We start from the raw sequence: 19,316 nt of genomic DNA on the forward strand, positions 1-19,316 counted from the left end.
TAATCAGCCCATAAAGCATGTGTCCACACTACTACCACTTCTTTTTTTAAAAAAACATGGCAAATTCAATGAAGTGCCACAAGGAAACAAATTGCAATGCGGCCATTTTATCTGAACTCCCCTGACAAATAACTGCTTTCCTGACCAAAAGGTAAATGAAGTTCAGTTTCATACCTGATGATCGAGTCCATTGCTGCAATTCTCTCTGTAACTATAGTCAGTTCACTGCAAGTTACGTCATTTAATGCTGGTCCCGAGTTGCTGGCTAAAATAACCTGCATTTGAAAACAATAACATCAGCAAGTTTGGAATGAAATTAAACACAAATGCACTGAAGTGCTGAAGAGACATATTTTGGAAATGCCATATGGCAAATAAAATTCAAACTTCCCCACTACATCCAATTTATCTAGTAATGATCCAGCAGTTCCAGCACATTGTCCAAGCACCATCACTGCCAATCCACTCTCCTTACAGCATTTGACCCTGCAGTTTGGAATGTGAGTAGGAGAGGGAAAATACACCAAAATGAGGGAGAGACAGACATAAAGATAATCAGGAAGCACAAATTGGCAACATCTACATAGACTTCTTCTGTACAACTGCTGGCTTGTAAATGGAGGATGACAGAAGGGAAAGAGTCTAAGACAAGGTCAGCTTTGAAACAGATACTTCTAATTCGAAAGATGATGAAAGAAAAATCCTTTCAAGATGACTTATTCCACTTCAAATTGTCAAATTATTATTACAACAAGTCGATAGTCCATCCTACACCCAATAAAACAAAACAAAACACATTTACTAAAGTGAAAACTAAATGGGTTTTGCACTCCACCAGAGCCATGGCTGATCCTGGTGGGGCCGATCCAAGAACCTCACTAAACCATCCAATCGGTAGTAGTGACAGGCAGTGCGTACAAAGGGCAGGGACTTAGTCAACGTCAGCTTATGACTCCACTTACTAGGAATTCCTTATTCACTGGAAATAATTGCAGTACCTGATCCCAGTCACGAATGGGGTTCAACAGATTACCCACAACTGGCAGTGTAGGGTAGACACACGCTGATCCATTCAGTGTGGAATGTGTGCAGCCCCAGACATTTTATCTTGCAGATATCAGAGTCAAGATTCAGAATTAGGTTTATTATCATCACTGTATGTCATGAAATCTGTTTACACCATATGAAAAATTTTAAGTGCAACACAGAATTCCTCCTAGCTTTGTTGTAAACCAGGTCATTCAAAGGAGGAAAAGGAAAATGCACTGACAGCCAAACACTCTAAATTGAACCCTTTCTATATTCCAATCCTTCAAGCGTCACACATAATTTAAATAGCTCAGCTGGATTTGTACAGATGGATTTTGTGTGACATTCCTTGGATCATTTGAAACCTAGAGAATAGATGTTCAATGGCTGGCAAATATTTAAAATGTTTGTTGTTAATCTTGTCAAAGATACTACAAAGTCTTTATCATTTGTTGGGAGAGTATGCCCATTCTGTATCAGGGTAATGATGCTTAAAGTCCAGTACAAACTGGGTTGATGAAACATTCTGCCATTCTGGATAGGATGGTTCAATTCACCACATTCTGTGCAGTAAGCTTCTAGGTTTTCAACATTGGATTTCAATAAACCATTTTATGCATCTGCTGCAGCACAGTTCCAACAACAGCCTAGGTTTCATCCCAACCTTAAATTTTGTCTGTGTGAGGTTTACAGATTCTGCCTGTGCCCATGTGAATTTCCTCCGAGAGTTTCCTCCCACATTCTAAATGGTAGGTGATGGCAGGTTAACCAGCTACTGTAAATTATCCATAGTGAAGGTGGCAAGAGAATCAGGAAAAAAATTGATGGATTTGTAAGAGAAAACAGGTTACAGAATTATAATTGAGGTAATAGGGGTGATGGGATTTCTTCAAAACCTAACACATGCTAAATAGACTGAATAGCCTCTTCAGTGTCATATTAGAAATAAACATAGAGCTTGTGTACAAGGGGCCTACTTATTCACACACAGCATCTTTTCAACAAGTTTATTTGTCACATATACTTCGAAATGTACAGTGAAATACATAATTTACATTAACCATCAGCACACCGAGGCTGCGCTGGGAGAAGCCTGCAAGTGTTGCCAGACATTCCAGTGCCAACGTTGCACGCCGACAATGCTTGCAGAACTAACCCACTTCCCCCAGAATGGATCATGTTGTGATTCTATTGCTGATCATTTCTTACACATCAGCAGCAGCTTTAGTTTAAAACATGGCAAATCTTACTACACCTCTATTCATCTTTACGCAGGAGGCCTCAGGGGCAAAATAATTTTAGTAATAGATTGCAAATGTGCATCTAAAATACATTTGAGTGTTTTTTTCTGTTTTCATTTATTGTAGAAATTACAAGATGACAAGCGCTGTACTCAAACAAATGCAGCAAACAGCTCTAGTTCACAGTATTACAACAGAAGTAATTTTAAATCTGTAAAATGTGTTTAATTTTGTAAGAACATCAAACAAAAAGTAAAATATTAATGGGGTCAGGCAGTTGTACTGTGGATTCACCAAAGCCTTCAGCCAATCACCAATAGCTCACAAAAGGTGGGTGAAAGGATTGACACACGGTCACCAGCTGACATTCCTGAGTGACTCATAAAAGAAAAAAAATAAAAATTAAATTACCCTCCTCCTAATTCCCATCTCTCCTTTACTTTTCTCCATCCTGGAGTACCATCAAATCTTGGGGTGGCCTAGAAGCTAGACTGGACAACCCTTTGTATTGACAGAGCAAGTTTTGGCTGGCAACTTAACCACAGTATACAGTAAGTACCCAGCCTGCAAACTGGTTACTGGATAATGTTCAGGGCTAGTAATGGATTTACCTACTAACTAGCTCAACATTGCACAGGTCCATTGTGGACCCCAATGCCGCCAAGTACAATTGCTAACTTAGCACTATGCCTCAGACAATGAACACTGAGCATAAGTGTACAAATAAATTCACTAATTAAGCAATTTTGAGTAGCAAGTCTCATCAGGTGTGAGTCACTGCTTTGAAGTAGCGAGTGAGAGAGCAACAACTTGCAGGGCGGAAGCCATTTGAAAACTGCAAGTCTCACTGGGAGTGAGTTTTATTTCAGCCAATAAAAGAAAGGAGCAGTAAACAGAGCAGCAACTATGCGAGTGGGACATTGTTAGAGTGGTTCGATTTTGGCTTGACAGGCTTGGACAAGCACAGACACAGACTTAGCAAGTTTCCAGTAGTTTTCTTTTCCTGTTAGTACACAGCTAATGCACTGAGAATGGGTGCAGAGTTAGTGGTACGTTGTTTCTGTGAGATGTAGGTACTTTCAAAGACCTCTAGTCTCCCTGATAACTATATCTGCACAAAGTGCACTGAGCTGCAGCTCCTTAGAGACCGTGTTAAGGAAATGGAGCTGCAGCTTGATGACCCTCGGCTCATACAGGGGAATGAGCAGGTGACAGGTTGGAGCTACAGGGAGGTAGTCACCCCTAATTTACAGCAGGCAGGTGTCTAGATGAAAGTCAGGAGAGGGAAAAGAAAAAGACAGCCGGTGCAGAGTACTTCTGTAGCTGTTTCCCTCAAAAATAAGTGTACTGCTTTGAATACTGTTGAAGGGAACGAGGTGACCTATCAGGGAGAAGCCACAGCGAGCAGGTCTCTGGCACTGTGCCTGGCTCTGTGGCTCAGAAGTGAAGGGGGTAGAAGAGGTGAGCGGTAGTGAAAGGAGATTCATTAGTTAGAAGAACAGAAACAAGGTTCCTTGAAGGAAGCAAAATTCCCAGATAGTTTGTTGCCTCCTGGGTGCCAGGGTTGGGGATGTCTCGGATCGAGTCCATAGCATTCTTAAGTCGGAGGGTGAGCAGCCAGAGGTCGTGGTCCACGTTCATACCATTGACATGGGTAGGATGGGTGACAAGGTCATGCAAAGTGAATTCAGGGAATTGGGTACTAAGTTAAAGGACAGGATCTCCAGGATTATGATCTCAGGATTGCTACCTGTGCCACATGCTAGTGAGGCCAGAGATATGAAGAACATACAGCTTATCACCTGGCTAAGGAGATGGCTAAGGAGGTAGGGCTTCAGATTTTGGATCATTGGGCTCTCTTCCAGGGACAGTGGGACCTGGATAGAAAGGATGGTTTGCAATTGAAATGGAGGGGGACTAATTTCCTGGAGGGAAGGTTCACTCGTGTTGCCCAGGGTGGGGAGTTTGTTTAAACTAGAATTACAGGGGGATGGGGACCAGCGTACCAGAACAGGCAGTGGAGTGGTTGTTAAGCCTACATATAAAGTCAGGAATCAAAAGGTTGAGCATGGTGGAACTAATGTTCTAAACTGCGTATATTTCAATGCAAGGAGTATTGTAAGAAAAGCAGATAGACTCAGGGCATGGATCAACAAGTGAAATTACGACATTATAACCATTAGTGAGACTTATTTGCAGGAGGGGCAGGACTTGCAGCTCAATGATTCAGTTGTTTTAGATGTAAGAAAGCAGGTAGAATTAAAATGGGAGGGGCAGCATTACTAGTCAAGGAAAAGGTCACAGCAGTGCACAGTCAAGACAGACTGGAGAGCTCATCAACTGAGGCTTTATGGATAGAACTGAGGAATAAGAAAGGTATGAGCAAATTAATGGAATTATATTATGGACCACCTAAGAGTCCATGGGATTTAGTGGAGCAGTTGCGGAGAGATTGCAGACTTGTAAGAAACATAATGTTGTAATAGTTGGTGATTTTAACATTCCACATTCACTGAGACTCCATAATTTAAAAGGGTTGGAAGGGAAAGAGCTTGTCAAACATGTTCAGGAAAGCTTCCTTAATCAGTACGTTGAAGTCCCAGCTAGAAAGAGTAAAATGCTAGATCTCCTATTAGGGAATGAGACAGAGCAGAAGACAGAAGTTTATGAAGGGGAACACTTTGCATCTAGTGATCATAATGCCATTAGTTTCCAGGTAATTATGGAAAAGGATAAATCTGGTCCTCGGGTTGAGATTCTAAATTGGAGAAAGGACAATTCTGATGGCATCAGAATGAATCTGGCAAGTGTGAATTGGTTAAGGTTGTTTTCAGGCAAAGTTGTACTTGGTAAAAGTGAAAGTTTGAGAGGACAGAGTTTGTATGTTCCTGTCAGAATAAAAGCAAGGATAACAGGTTTATGGATCCTTGGTTTTCAAGAGATATTGAGGCCCTAGTTAAGAAAAAGGAGCTGCATAGGGGAGTATAGAAAGGCAAGAACAAATAAGAAAGTTGAGGAGTATGAGAAATGGAAGAGAACACCTAAGAAGGAAATCAAGAGGGCGAAAAGAAGACATGAGGTTGCTCTAGCAGACAAGGTGAAGGAGAATCCTAATATAGATATATTAAGAGCAGAAGGACAGCAAGGGACAAAACTGGTCCTTTGGAAGATCAAAGTGGTGATCTATGAATGGAGCCGAAAAAATGGGGGAGGTCTTAAATATATATTTTTGCATCTGCGTATTTACTCGGGAGATGGATGCAGAGTCTATAAAGTGAGGAAATTCAGCAGCAAGGTCATGGACCCTACACAAATAACAGAGGAGATGTTTGCTGTCTTGAGGCAAATTAACATGGAAAAATCTCCAGGGCTTAACAATGTGGTCCCTTGGACCCTGTGGGAGCGTAGTGCAGAAATTGCAGGAGCCCTAGCAGAGATATTTAAAACATCCTTCACCATGGATGAGTTGCCAGAGGATTGGAGGATAGCTAATGCTGTTCTGTTGTTTAAGAAAGGCTCTAAGAATAAACCAAGAAATTATAGGCCAGTGAGCCTATAATGGTGGGAAAGTTATTGGAAAGTATTCTAAGGGATGGATATATAAGTATTTGGATAGATAGGGACTGACCAGGAACAGTCAACATAACTTTGTGCGTGGAAAGTCATTTCCAACTAATCCAAAAGAGAGTTTTTTTTTGAGGAAGTTAAAGGAAAGTTGATGAAGGGAAGGCAGTGGATGTTGTCTACATGAACTTTAGCAAGGCCTTTAACAAGGTCCTGCATGAGTGGTTGGTCAAGGGAGTTCAGTTGCTTGGAATTCAAGATGAGCTGGTAAACTGGATTAGAAACTGGCATCACAGAAGCCAGAAAGTGGGTGTAGATGTTTGTCTCTCTGACTGGAGTCCTGTGGTGTGCTGCAGGGATCAGTCCACTGTTGCTTGACATCTGTATCAAACATCTGAATGATAATGTGGTAAACTGGATCAGCAAATTTGTGGATGACACCCAATACGGAGTGGACAACAAGGAAAACTATCAATGCTTGCAGTGGGATCCGGACCAGCTGGAAAAATGGGGTGAAAAATGGCAAATGGAATTTAATGCAAATGAGCATGAGGTGTTGCGCATTGGGAGGACCAACCAGGATGGGTCCTACACAGTGAGCGGTAAGGCAATGAGGAGCGCAGTAGAAGAGGGATCTGGGAATATAGATACATAATTCCTTGAAAGTGGCATAACAAGTAGATAAGGTCATAAAGAAAGCTTTTGGCACATTGACTCTCATAAATCAAAGTATTGAGTACAGAAGTTGGGATGTTATGTTGAAATTGTATAAGACGTTGGTGAGGAGTAATTGGTCACCGACCTACAGAAAAAGTAGGTTGAAAGAGTGCAGAGGAAATTTACACAAGGATGTTGCCGGAACTTGAGAACCTGATTTATAGGGAAAGGTTGAATAGGTTAGGATTTTATTCCCTCAAATGTAGAAGATTGAGGAAAGATTTGATGGAGGTATACAGAATGAGGGATATAGATAGGATAAATGCAAGCAAGCTTTTTCTATTGAGTTCGGGTGAGACTACAACTATAGGTCATGGTTTAAGGGTGAAAGGTGAAATGTTTAGAGGAACATGAGGGGGAACTTCTTCACTCAGAGGGTGGTGTGTGGAACAAGCTGCCAGCACAAGTGATGGATGCTGGGTCAATTTTAACACTTAAGAGAAATTTGGATAGGTGCATGGATGAGAAGGATGTAGCGTGCTACAGTCTAAGTGCAGGTCAATGAAACTAGGTAGATTAATGGTTCGGCACAGACTAGATGGGCTGAGTGGCCTTTTTCCTGGGCTGTTGTGTTTTATAACTATATAAGGAAGAGAACAAGAACTGAAGTCTGTTTTTATTATTTCTCAAACAAATACCTTACCTCTGTTCCTTTGGACAGCAGCTCCCTGACAAATGGGAAAACTCCGAGAATTATGTCTATTCCACTATTATCTACGAAAAATAAGGCACATTTGTGAGGAGGACCCTGCAAGAGAAAGCCAGTAGGATTTGGTATTTGACCACAGTAAAACTCATTGTAATTTTTTAAATTTCTAAATCATTTAATTGGTTATATTTCTTAAACAAACATGTGCAGATCTTCTTGCTAACAGATTATGTTTTCAGAAAAGGAGAACTACTTTCTTGCTTTTGCTAATAGTTATTGCTGGCATATGAAAGAAACAGAATAAAACTAACAATGTGTGCTATGAACAACTATCAGAGTGATTTATGCCCACAGACAAATCAGACGTAATGGAAGTTCTCATCTCTTGAGGTTTGATCTTGAGATTTATGATATTTTATTAACTTCAAACATAGCTGTTCTGTAATTCATTACAGCTGCAAAATGTTCTACTTATGAGTCATCTGCACCCAATAATTTGATTCCAGGATGAAGCTCAATTTTAGATATCTGTTATTATATCTGGGGCTGGAGGCCTGCCTGGGTGTGTGAAAGGGTGGGTAGGAGGGAAGGGAAAGGGGCCTATTCAGTTCTTGATGTCTTGTTTTGTTGTTCCTACTACTTGTGTTGTTCTGTGGAACGTTGTAGGCATGCTATGTTGGTGCCAGAATGTGTGGAACACACTTGCAGGCTGCCTCCAGCGCATCCTTAGGTTTGCTGATTGTTAGCACAAATAGAGAAGCGGTCGTCTCTCTGACACAGTGGTGTCAAGAAAACAACTTCTCCCTCAATATCACAAAAACAAAGGAGCTGGTTGTGGATTACAGGAGGAATGGAGACAGGCTAACCCCTATTCACATCAATGGATCTGGGGTAAACAGCTTTAAGTTCCTTGGCACCTACATCACCGAGGACCTCATGTGGTCTGTACACACCAGCTGTGTGGTGAAAAAGGCACAACAGTGCCTCTTTCACCTCAGACGATTGAGGAAGTTTGGTATGGGCTCCCAAATCCTAAGAACTTTCTACAGGGGTACAATTGAGAGCTTCCTGACTGGCTGCATCACTGCCTGGTATGGGAACTGTACCTCCCTTAATCGTAGGACTCTGCAGAGAGTGGTGTGGACAGCCCAGTGCACCTGTAGTTGTGAACTTCCCCTGATTCAGGACATTTACAAGGACAGGTGTGTGAAAAGGGCCTGTAGGATCATTGGAGACCCAAGTCATTCCATCCACAATCTATTCCAGCTGCTACCATCTAGGAAATGGTACTGTAGCATAAAAGCCAGGACCAACAGGCTCCGGGACAGCTTCTTCCACCAGGCCATCAGACTGATGAACTCACGCATAGGGTATTTCTATGTTACATTTACTGTTCCATTTATTAATAAATTATTATAAATTACTATGCATATTGCACATTTTGACGGAGACGTAACAAAGATTTTTACTCCTCATGTATGTGAAGGATGTAAGAAATAAAGTCAATTCAATTCAAACAATGCTGTATGTTCTGATTGCTAATTAAAAACAGGAAAGTAGCATCAAACCTAAACTTACTAAACACTTTTCAAATATACTGAAACCAAATGAACTGAATTGGTACTTAATGAATGCAGCATTCAGCTGACAGAAGATCTAAACCTGAGACATCAACTATCCATTTCCAGACCAAACCCACTGAGTTCCTTCAGCATCTTGCATGTTGAACGTGCACAAGGATAGGTTGCGCCTAAACAGAAGGAGAACCAATATCCTTGCAGGGAGGTTTGCTAACTTTACTCAACAAGGTTTAAACTAGTATGGCGGGGTGGGGGAGAGTGGGAACCACACCAGTGGGTCAACAGGTGGAGAGATTAAGAAGGTAAATATTAAGTAAAGTCATTCTAAAGGGATCAATGGTAGGGTCAGATTAATGATCGTGATGGAACAAATGGATCGAAGCGTGTTTATTTGCTGCAACAAGTGTTACAGACAAAGCAGACAAGTTTAGAGCTAGGACTTGTACACAGTTCTAAAATGTTGCAACCATTACAGAAAATAGGTCGAGAGAAGAGCAGGACCGGCAGTTCAACATGCCACGGTTTGGATGTTTCAGACACAAGGGATGTAAGAGAAGTGGGGGCGCTGCATTACGAATTGGGAAGAATATTACAGCTACACTTAGAGATTATATCCTGGAAAGACATCCTGCTAGGTCAAATGGATAGAGCTCAGAAACTAAACAAAAAGATGCAATTACAGTGATGGGTTTTTAGTATAAGCCTTAAAATAGCTAGCAGGAATAAAGCATACGTAGGCAAAGTATAGAAAGATGCAAAACTAGCAGGGTTGTTGTCATTAGTGAACTTCCCCTATAATTACTGAAGTTTCCTTAATGGCAGATATAGAAGGGCAGAAATTGTTAAGTACATCCTGGATGCTTTCTTCAAACAGCATGTAGATAGTCCAATAGATTCATGTTACAGAGTCTTGATTCAAAACATTGACTATGCTTTTGCCTCACAAATGCTGCTTCAAGCACTTCCAGTAGTTTGTTTTTGCTGTAGGTAGGGAAAAGGCCATACTAGATCTTTTACCGGGGAATGAGTCTGGCCAAGTGATTGAAGTTTCAGGAGGGAGCATTTTGAGTACATTGATTTTAATTCCATATTTCTTATGATAGTTACGGATAACTATAAGACTGGTCCAAGGATGGAAACTTTAAATTGGGTGAAGGTAGTTACAACAGTATTAAACAGGAGTTAGGGTAAGCAGATAGGGAGTGGCACTTCGGAGTACATCTAAATCTGACATTGGTTAGAGGTCAAGAGCAGCATTCTCCTTCAAGGATGAATGATAAGGATGGCAAGGTTCTGGAACCTTGGGTGACAAGAGATATTGTAAGTTTAGTAAAAAGTAAAAGGAAGCACACGTAAGGTTTAGGAAACTGAAATTAGACAGAACCTATGAAGAACATAGAGGATGCAGGAGAGAACTTAAAGAGGGTATCAGAGGGCCTGTCTTTGGCAGGTAAGATTAAAGAGAATCAAGGCATTTTTATGCATGTATCGAAAACAAGATGGTAAGTAGGGAGAGTATTGGACTAAAAGGATATAAGTATGCATCAAGATGTTAGAGACAATAACTGCAGATTTTTTTAAATAAACAAATACAAAATATATTTGATAAAAATAAACAAGTCATGCTTTTCATGGTAGTTATACAAAAGGTAACCAAATGCAACAGATTTACAATCAATGTTAGAGATTCACGTCTGCAGATTTAAGAGGAAACTGGATAACTATTTATTAGCTGATGTGATAAAACTTACATGATACAATAGTGTAAAGTATTTTTCAGATTTGCATTCACCCAGATCAATAGCAATGGCTTCAATGGCTCCCTTTTGATTCCCAAATGAAACCCCTTTAAGGCTTCACATCCTATTTAAAATTAAACATTTAACCACTATCTGATAGAAAGTAACATTCTAGTTGAATATCCTGATTTAGAATGCAAACAGCTGTAATACATGCAAATTCCTACCTTAAGTCGTTCTATCCAGTCATTATATGCATCCACGAGCCACGGGCGTGCTGAGAAATGCAAAATTATTTGACTGTTAATTGCATTCATTAAATCACTTAAGAATGGTCTCTTACAAAGAATGAAATTCCAGGGAAAATAATTCTCAGCATCAGACCAAGTACTGTGACTATGCATGTACACTTCAACTTCAGGCTCAGCAATGGAAAAATAATTAACTGTCACATGCAGACTATAGAACATGCAAAGATGGAAGAAAACAAGTTAATCTTTCAAGTGAACATGTGGATGCAAAGTTCAGGAAATATTCCTGAGGGAGTAATCTGGCTTCCCTTTAAAGTTTTCCATTATTTTTGTTCCCTGTATTCTAAGGTTTGAAGTTCATTAGCTAGAATAACATCTTTTTAGTTACTCCCTTCTTTTCCTGAATGTTGAACAATGACAATTTAAGTGAACATGTAATCGCTCTCAGTCAAAGAATCACATTCCAGCATGGTGCACCAGTTTCAGAAAAATTCAAAGACAGTGGAAAGATTTGGCCAGAGGGGAAATGGGTAGTACTGCAGTTGAAGTGTGGAAGACATACATAACTTCAGTGATTCTACTTTTCCTTAATTTGAGGAAGTACCAGCAGTACATCAGGAAATTGTTCACTTCATTTTAGAATTAAATTACTTTAATTTCTTATAATGTCACATGGTCCATTACCTTGCAGTCGTTCCTTCGCTTCTTCAAAGCCAAATGCTGAATTTGTTTCAAGAACACTAAGTGTAACAAGCAAAAAACACAATTCAACACAGAAAAATCCAGAATATTACAAATAAATGCTAGAAAAGGTTCACATGCATTGCTAAATTTTATTACCAGTAAAGCACTTTCAAAAAAATGTTACTCTATTAGTCTATAAATGCATCCAGTGATATTTTCCTCTAAAATTTCAGCAACCAGTAAAATATTGCAGAATTAAACAGTTTCACTGAGTTTCTTTTAAACTTACTCTGAAACAGCTTTGGCTCCCCAGTCAAATACATTTCCTGCCAAGAGACCTTTCACTAATGCAAACTGTCGCTCCTCCATACTCAACGAGTCCAAGTTCTGCACCACCTTCTGAAAGTGTTTCAACGCAATGTCATTTTCTCTTTGCTTCACCTAGAAAACAATGAATGCCCAAAACTCCAGTCAATTAGTATAAAAGGTGAAAAACAGACACAGGAATCGACAAACAAACTTATCTGAATATATCATGCAAGGGACAGCTAGTAACAAAAGTGGGATATAAATTTCTGTTGCAGTTTCAGGGATGTGCCAGAGACTATCCCAATAAACCAGGGTCCAACCAAATGTACATCTGCTCACTATTTGATCAACAACATACTGCATTGATTCAAACAGAACACCAGAAACATCCCTAATACAGAAAATGGCACAAGCCTTTGGGGATCAAAAAACAGGTTAAAAAAAAAAATCCAATATGCAGTGGGTTAGAAATGAGTTTTGGTCTATAATAAATGTAGACAGGTTTCTTAAAGTATGAATTAATCTACAGCAAAAAAAAAAGACTTCATTTATCCCTCCTAAATAAGAATGTCCCCTGGCTAAGGACCCAGCAGCACAGTTTCAGAATTCAGAGGCAGCATTGAAGTAGAAGATCAGTTATGATCACGACGATTGTTGCAGCAGGCACCAAGGGACAGATGATTTACTCCTGTGTATGTTCTTAATAAAGGGTCACAACACTGTTAATCTGCAGTAATACCAACCCTAAATGAGCAAATGCAGCGCGCAAGTTATCAGGGAAATTTATGCTATAGCCATATGGATGTTTGTCTGACATTGGTGAAACCTTAAAAGATACAACAAAAAAAACACATTTCCTTTCATTGCACCCTTCATGAAGACACCATACCCTAGAGCAATTCACAATCAATGAAGTACTTTTGAAGTGTAATCACTTAGCAGAAACAGCAGCCAATATGCACACAGCATTCAAAAATAGCAATGTGATGCTGACCAGAAATTCTGCTTTAATAGAAAGCAGTGAGATAAATGAGACAATAATCTATTTCCCTGATGATGCATGATAATAAATATTGGACTGGATATGAAGAGCGTACCTGCTTATCGTTAAGCAGCTTCACAATACTTTATTTCACTAAGGAGGGCAAGTGAGGCCTCAATTTAACATCTGTGAGAAGTTACTCCTTCAGCATCGCACAAAAACATCATGCCCATGGAGCAGGACTTGAAGTAATAATCAGAGTTCAAAAAAAGAAAGTGATCTTTGCTCTTTTGAAATAAAAAATTAAAAATTAAATGCTGATACTAGAAATCTGAAATAAAAGCAGAAATAATTGGAAACACTCAGAGGGTTAGACAGCAGAAACTAACTTAGCATTTCAGAATTAAACCTTTTGTCAGAATTGGAAAAGACCAAATACAAGTCAGTGTTCAGCCACAAAGAGAATATCTCCAATAGAGTTAGACCAAATAGGTTAACTTGGCAAGGTTTACCCCTCGATATTAGCAACACATATCAGACAGAGAAACATAACTGCCTCATTAACCTGTTTTTATCTCAGTTTTGTCTCTGTGCTGCTCAGCCTAGCTGTTATTTCCAGCATTTTGTATTTACTCCTTCCCTAGGCATATTTCTCTTGGCCTCTGATGTTTAAACCCAGATTCCCCAAAGTTTAAACTGCAAAGGAAACAAAAAAATATTATTATTAGCTTAGCTTGCAAAAGTAAAAATACAGTTGATGATAAGAGTCCGAAGTAAAATCAGAAAACTATCAATAACGCTTGGCTCAGGGAGGGTATGTAGAGAAACAGAGTTAACTTCTACGTCAATAACCTTTCAAGGTAACATCAGTTGACTCCTTTTGCATATTCTGGCTAACCTGCATTCTGTTATTTTGGTTTTATTCATACAATACAACCTTCAGCCTCAAAGAAACAGTAACAATACCAGGAAAAAATGCACCTTGCATTGCAGCCCACTAGCACAATGGGACTTAACTCTGTGATTCAGGTTTGGGTCAGGTCAGATGTACTGTATATTCCGGTAAAACATGCAAATTTGGATCAGGCTGCACTGGGCCATGCTATACCAGTCCAGCTCAGTTTGTCGTCCATTTCGGGATAACTTGTTCCATGCACAGGCTCTTGATCTTCATCAATGCCTGCATAGCATAGCAATTTCTTTCCCCTCCCCCCCACTTTACTGCAAATGCCTCTAGGTTGGGGTTGGATAAAAATAAAGTACACAAATCAGATTAGGTTTTGCCAAAATCAAGTTTAATTTTTTATTCCTAAGCAGATCTCTTCCTTTCAAACAACTGGGAATCAAAGTAAGATAATGGATATCAAACATTTTGTTTTCAGTACTGAATAAAGCTGTCAATAATATTAGTGCTCAAACATACGATGCTTCCCATGTTGATGTAATGGTCTTCACTTTCTTGAATAAATGTAGCTTTAGTCACACATTCAAGAAGTGTGTTGGCAATACTCTCGTCTTAGTGTTGGAAGGCTATGGATTCAAGTTTCAGTCTAGAGCTCAGCACCCAAGGTGGTACCGAGTCAGAAATGCCATACATATTAGGCCAAGTCTAAAGGTGAAAGTAAATAAATTCAACATTAGGCAAAATATATCTCACCACTTTCTCATTACTGTTTGTGGGATTCTGCTGTGCACAAATTGCCTGTCATGTTTCTTACACATCAAAAGCACTATATGGCTGCGAAGTACTTTCAGAGACATCTGAAGTGCGATACAAAAAAAAATTATATAAATTCAGTTTTACATTCTTGCAGGACAAAGCAACTCAGTTGATTGGCACTCCCATCAACCATCCAAAACACTTATATACACAATTCCAGTGTAGAGCATTAATAACTTGCACCACACAAAATTTCAACAGAAGGAGAAGCAAATGCTTAAAATTTCAAGTTCTATAAAAACCAAATTACGCACATTTACAATCTGAAAAAGAAACTCATCTTTGTTGCTGTCAGTCATGCCACATGTCTGTTCTCACTGCCAATACAGTGGTAAAAGACAATGAACAGGTCTCCAAAAAAGCTTCTTCAGAACGCACACCTCCCCCACCCCTACATATAATTTAAAAGCTCATCCCACACCTTATTTCTGAAAGACTCTTTCACAGAAAACATGAGCCAAAAGTTAATAAATTAGTTATTTTGTTCCATCATTTTGCAGCTGCCTCAACTCTAGACATTTCCATAGGCTAAAAATTCAATTTTCAATATGACCGTAACATTTGTTTAAAGGAATCCATATTAAACTTAAATATTAGAAAGGGTGAGAAAAGAAAAATAACCATTTCACTCAAATTCCATAGAGTCTGTACAACTACAATGAAAGAATCAAACAATTATTTTGATATTTTGTTCTCAACCTATCATCTTCCTTGCTATTTTACTTCAAAACAAAGCCTTTTTAAAAAATATTCTTTATAGGTGGCCCAAATGCAGTGTTTGATCTTTCATGATTTAGTGTATACTTAATTTAGTCACCTTCAGTTTCCTGCATTGCAAACTTTGTTTTAATGTTCTGCTTAGAAATATTGAAAGTAATTTTGAAAGGAAACAGAGAACCTCCTTCAGACGTCCCAAAAATATATATATGTCAACTTTTAGTGAGAAACTAACTTGACAAATGGATTGTATGTGCTCTCATTATACCACTGAGAGCATATTTTTCTCTACAGCACCCCCTGGCAGCAGATTCTTTGCCATAACATCCTATTACAATTCAGAGGTTCTTTCGGTACCAAAAACACGGTCTCAATATTCCACAATCAAGGCAACACAAAAGACATTCAATCAATCAAGTCTTTTTTTAAATATAAATGAATGCTTTTTTTTTGGAGAAAAAGTAAAAGGAAAGCAGGAGTGCCTACTTTTGAGTAAGGATCTGGAAAGTTGAATTCATTCAGACAGTGCTCCCGCGTGTCCAGCAAGCTTCTGACTGTTAGAGATCCATATGCACTGAGAGAAAATGGAAGGTAAAAGTATTTTCAAGATATACTAGGACAGCCAAAGATGTATTAAAAATTATCTAAAAAGTAATGATATTGCTGCTCAAGGTCAAATTTCCCAATGGAAAATGAAGGCAGAGAGAATGCTTTGATGGCTTCTACACTCAATAGTCCAATAATACCATGCTATTCCTTGTGAAGTACTACAAGGTTCCCATCATTTCCAGGGAGGGTCCCAACAACTTTAGGATTTAAAGACACTGGAGCATTTTGGGGAATAACAGTAAAATTGGTATACACAGAATAGGAGTTCCTTTAAATTATTTATTTATTGTTTATAATTGCTAATTTCCTAAGTAACCCACTTTTGTTCAAGCATCCTGCCACTTTCTTGGCAACTGTGTATATTAACTTTGCGAATTAGCAAACATTTTTCATAAAACTTGCTGCTATTTAGTGGCAGGAATGTAGCAACTACTGGATGTATAGACTATGGTTCCTCAAATTCACCTGCTAGAATACTGGTGATCACATGATACAATGGGGTTTTTAAGTACTCTCAGCATCTATCTCACTCAGTTAGTTTAAAGTAGATCCAAACAGGAATCCAGTGTTGGACAAGTTGGAGAACCACAGATCTGCACTTCTTTCTTCCTTTCACAATCCACAATGATTATACCAATCTCAAATAATTTACACAATATTCCAAAAGTATTTTCTGAATGGAAATCTAATCTGTATTAAACTGCTTCTACTATCTACCTGAAGTAGCTATTCCATAGACTTACTACTTCCTCAATAAAATATTTCAGCAGATTAGTTTCAAATTTACCTCATTCAACTGCAGGCTCTGATACTACTGTTCTGGACAAGGTGCAACAACTGGTCATTGGCAAAATTATCTAGTCCCTTAGGATCCTAAAAACAGCAATCATAAGCTTCTCAATCTTTTCTTTTCCAGTAAGAACATGCCCAATTTACACAACTGCCCAAAATCAATCCTTCTACACCCTCCTTTCTCTACTATGCAACCAGAAGTACAATTAGCACCAGGAGCAGTTGCATCAATAATTACTGAAGCTGCAAGATTACATCATGGTTTCATACAATAGCACACCAGACAGCACAAAAATAGGCTAGACAGCGCAATTAGTCTTTGGACCACACCCCACTTAGTCTGATCTATCAGCATTGTCTCCTTTCTCTTCACTTAATACAACTGTATTCAACTCAACTATTCTTGATGATAGTATGGTTCAATTCAACCTTGACGTTTAAAAAAAAATCAAACATTGGCATTTTAACACAAGTATTAATATTTACTACACTGAAACTCAGACCCAGAAGGCTTAAAGTGATTTTGTAAGTGATGAATACATTAGGATCGGGTGCTTTGTGGAGCAAACTACAAGTAATGGGGATCCATTCAAAACTCACAATGGTTGGTGCCTCAGTGTCTGAAGTTTGTGCCTATATTTCTGGCGAAACTTCTCTGCTCGCTCTGTGGCATCCAGGGACTGTGGTTGGCTAGCGACCGCCCGCTTTACTACCTGAAACAAAAGAAATGAAACACCATTTCATATTGCAGCAACATACAAGAGGAGTAACAAGAACATGTTGTTCCTCGTCACTCCCTCAGAACAAACAGAAGCATTTTTACAACCACTGAATTACAGTGCCTATAAAACGTATTGAACCTCCTTGGAAGTTTTCATGTTTTATTGTTTTACAACACTGAATCACAGTGGATTAAATTTGGCTTTTTTGACACTGATCAACAGAAAAGTGAAAGTGAAAAATTTCTACAAATTGGTCTAAGTGTATTACAATTATTAAAGACAAAAAAATTGATTGCATAATTACTCACCCCCTTCAAGTCAGTACTTAGATGCATCTTTGGCAGCAATTACAGCCTTGAACCTGTGTCGATAGGTCTGTATCAGCTTTGCACATCTTGACACTATAATCTTTTCCCATTCTTTCTTCACAAAACTGCTCAAGCTCTGTCAGATTGCATGGGGATCATGAGTGAACAGCCCCTTTCAAGTCCAATCACAAATTCTCAATTGGATTGAGGTCGGGACTCTAACTTGGCCACTCCAGGACATTAACTGTTGTTTTGAAGCCATTCCTGTGGAGCTTTGGCCGTATGCTTGAGCTCTGGTCTCATTACTTGAGGAAGGAAATACTGGCTTTGGAAGGCAGTGCAGAGGAGGTTCACCAAGTTAATTCCAGAGATGAGGGGGTTAGATTATGAGTCACCTGGGAGTGTACTCGCTAGAATTCAGAAGAATGAGGGGAGATCTTATAGAAACGTATAAAATTATGAAAGGGATCGATAAGATAGAGGCAGAGAAGTTGTTTCCACTGGTAGGTGAGACAAGAACTAGAGGACATAGCCTCAGGATTCAGGGGAGTAAATTTAGGATGGAGATGAGGAGGAAATGCTTCTCCCAGAGTGGCAAACCTGTGGAAATCTCTGCCCAATGAAGCAGTGGAGGCTACCTCAATAAATATATTTAAGACAAGGTTGGATAGATTTTTGCATAGTAGGAGAATTAAGGGTTATGGGGTAAAGGCAGGTAGGTGAAAATGTTTGAGCCATGATCTTATTGAATAGTGGAGCAGACTCGTCAGGCCAAATGGCCTACTCCTGCTTATGTTCTTATTTAATTGCCTTGCTGGAAAGCAAATCTTCTCCCAAGCCACACTTCTCTTGCAGACTGCATCAGGTTTTCCTCCAGGATTTCCCTGTACTTTGCTGCATTCCTTTTACCCTCTACACAAGCCTTCCAAGGCCTGCTGCAGTGTAGCATCTCCACAGCAAGATGCAGCCACCACTATACTTCACAGTAGGGATGGTGTGCTTTTGATGATGTGTGGTCTTTGACTTAAACATAGTGTTTAGTCTGATGGCCTAAAAGCTCGATTTTGGTTTCACCAGACCACAGAATCATCTTCCAGCTGACATCAGAGTTTCCCAGATGCTTCTGGCAAACTCTAGATGTGAGTTTTTTCAATAGTGGCTTTCTCTTTGCCACTCTCCCATAAAACTGTGATTGGTGAAGCACCCAGGCAAAAGCTGTTGTATGCGCAGCCTCTCCCATCTCAGCCACCGAAGCTTGTAATTCCTCCAAGCTTGTCATAGATCTCTTGGTGGCCTCCCTCACTAGTCCCCTTCTTGCACATTCACTCAGTTTTTGAGGACTGCCTGCTCCAGGCAGATTTACAGCTGTGCTATATTCTTTCCATTTCTTGATGATTGACTTAATGGTACTCCAAGGGATATTCAGTGACTTGGAAATTTTCTTGTACCCATCTCTAACTTGTGCTTTATAATAACCTTTTCGTTGAGTTGTTTGGAGTGTTATTTTACCTTCATTGTGTAGTTTTTGCCAGGATACTGACTCACCGGCAGATGGACCTTCCAGATACAGGTGAGTTTTTACTACAATCAATTGAAACACCTTGACTGTACACAGGTGATCTCTATTTAACTAATTATGTGACTTCTTAAACCAACTGGCTGCACCAATGGTGATTTGCTGTGTCATTTAAAGGTGGTGTATA

General features: G+C 39.4%; 1 protein-coding gene across 2 annotated transcripts in view; it reads right to left on the reverse strand.

The window, feature by feature from the left end:
* The window catches only part of pank4 (pantothenate kinase 4 (inactive)), an 81,583-nt gene that overhangs the window by 11,985 nt on the left and 50,282 nt on the right, over positions 1 to 19,316 (reverse strand). For both annotated transcript variants that reach the window (XM_072244847.1, XM_072244845.1), the window contains 7 exons: positions 17,184 to 17,296; positions 15,669 to 15,756; positions 11,744 to 11,895; positions 11,455 to 11,510; positions 10,747 to 10,796; positions 7,195 to 7,299; positions 175 to 275 (listed from right to left, as the gene is read on the reverse strand). In XM_072244847.1, the coding sequence (XP_072100948.1) occupies positions 175 to 275; positions 7,195 to 7,299; positions 10,747 to 10,796; positions 11,455 to 11,510; positions 11,744 to 11,895; positions 15,669 to 15,756; positions 17,184 to 17,296 (665 nt within the window). The remainder of the gene's footprint in view (positions 1 to 174; positions 276 to 7,194; positions 7,300 to 10,746; positions 10,797 to 11,454; positions 11,511 to 11,743; positions 11,896 to 15,668; positions 15,757 to 17,183; positions 17,297 to 19,316) is intronic.

This window comes from Mobula birostris, chromosome 27, assembly GCF_030028105.1.
Source record: "Mobula birostris isolate sMobBir1 chromosome 27, sMobBir1.hap1, whole genome shotgun sequence".
NCBI classification, from domain to species: domain Eukaryota; kingdom Metazoa; phylum Chordata; class Chondrichthyes; order Myliobatiformes; family Myliobatidae; genus Mobula; species Mobula birostris.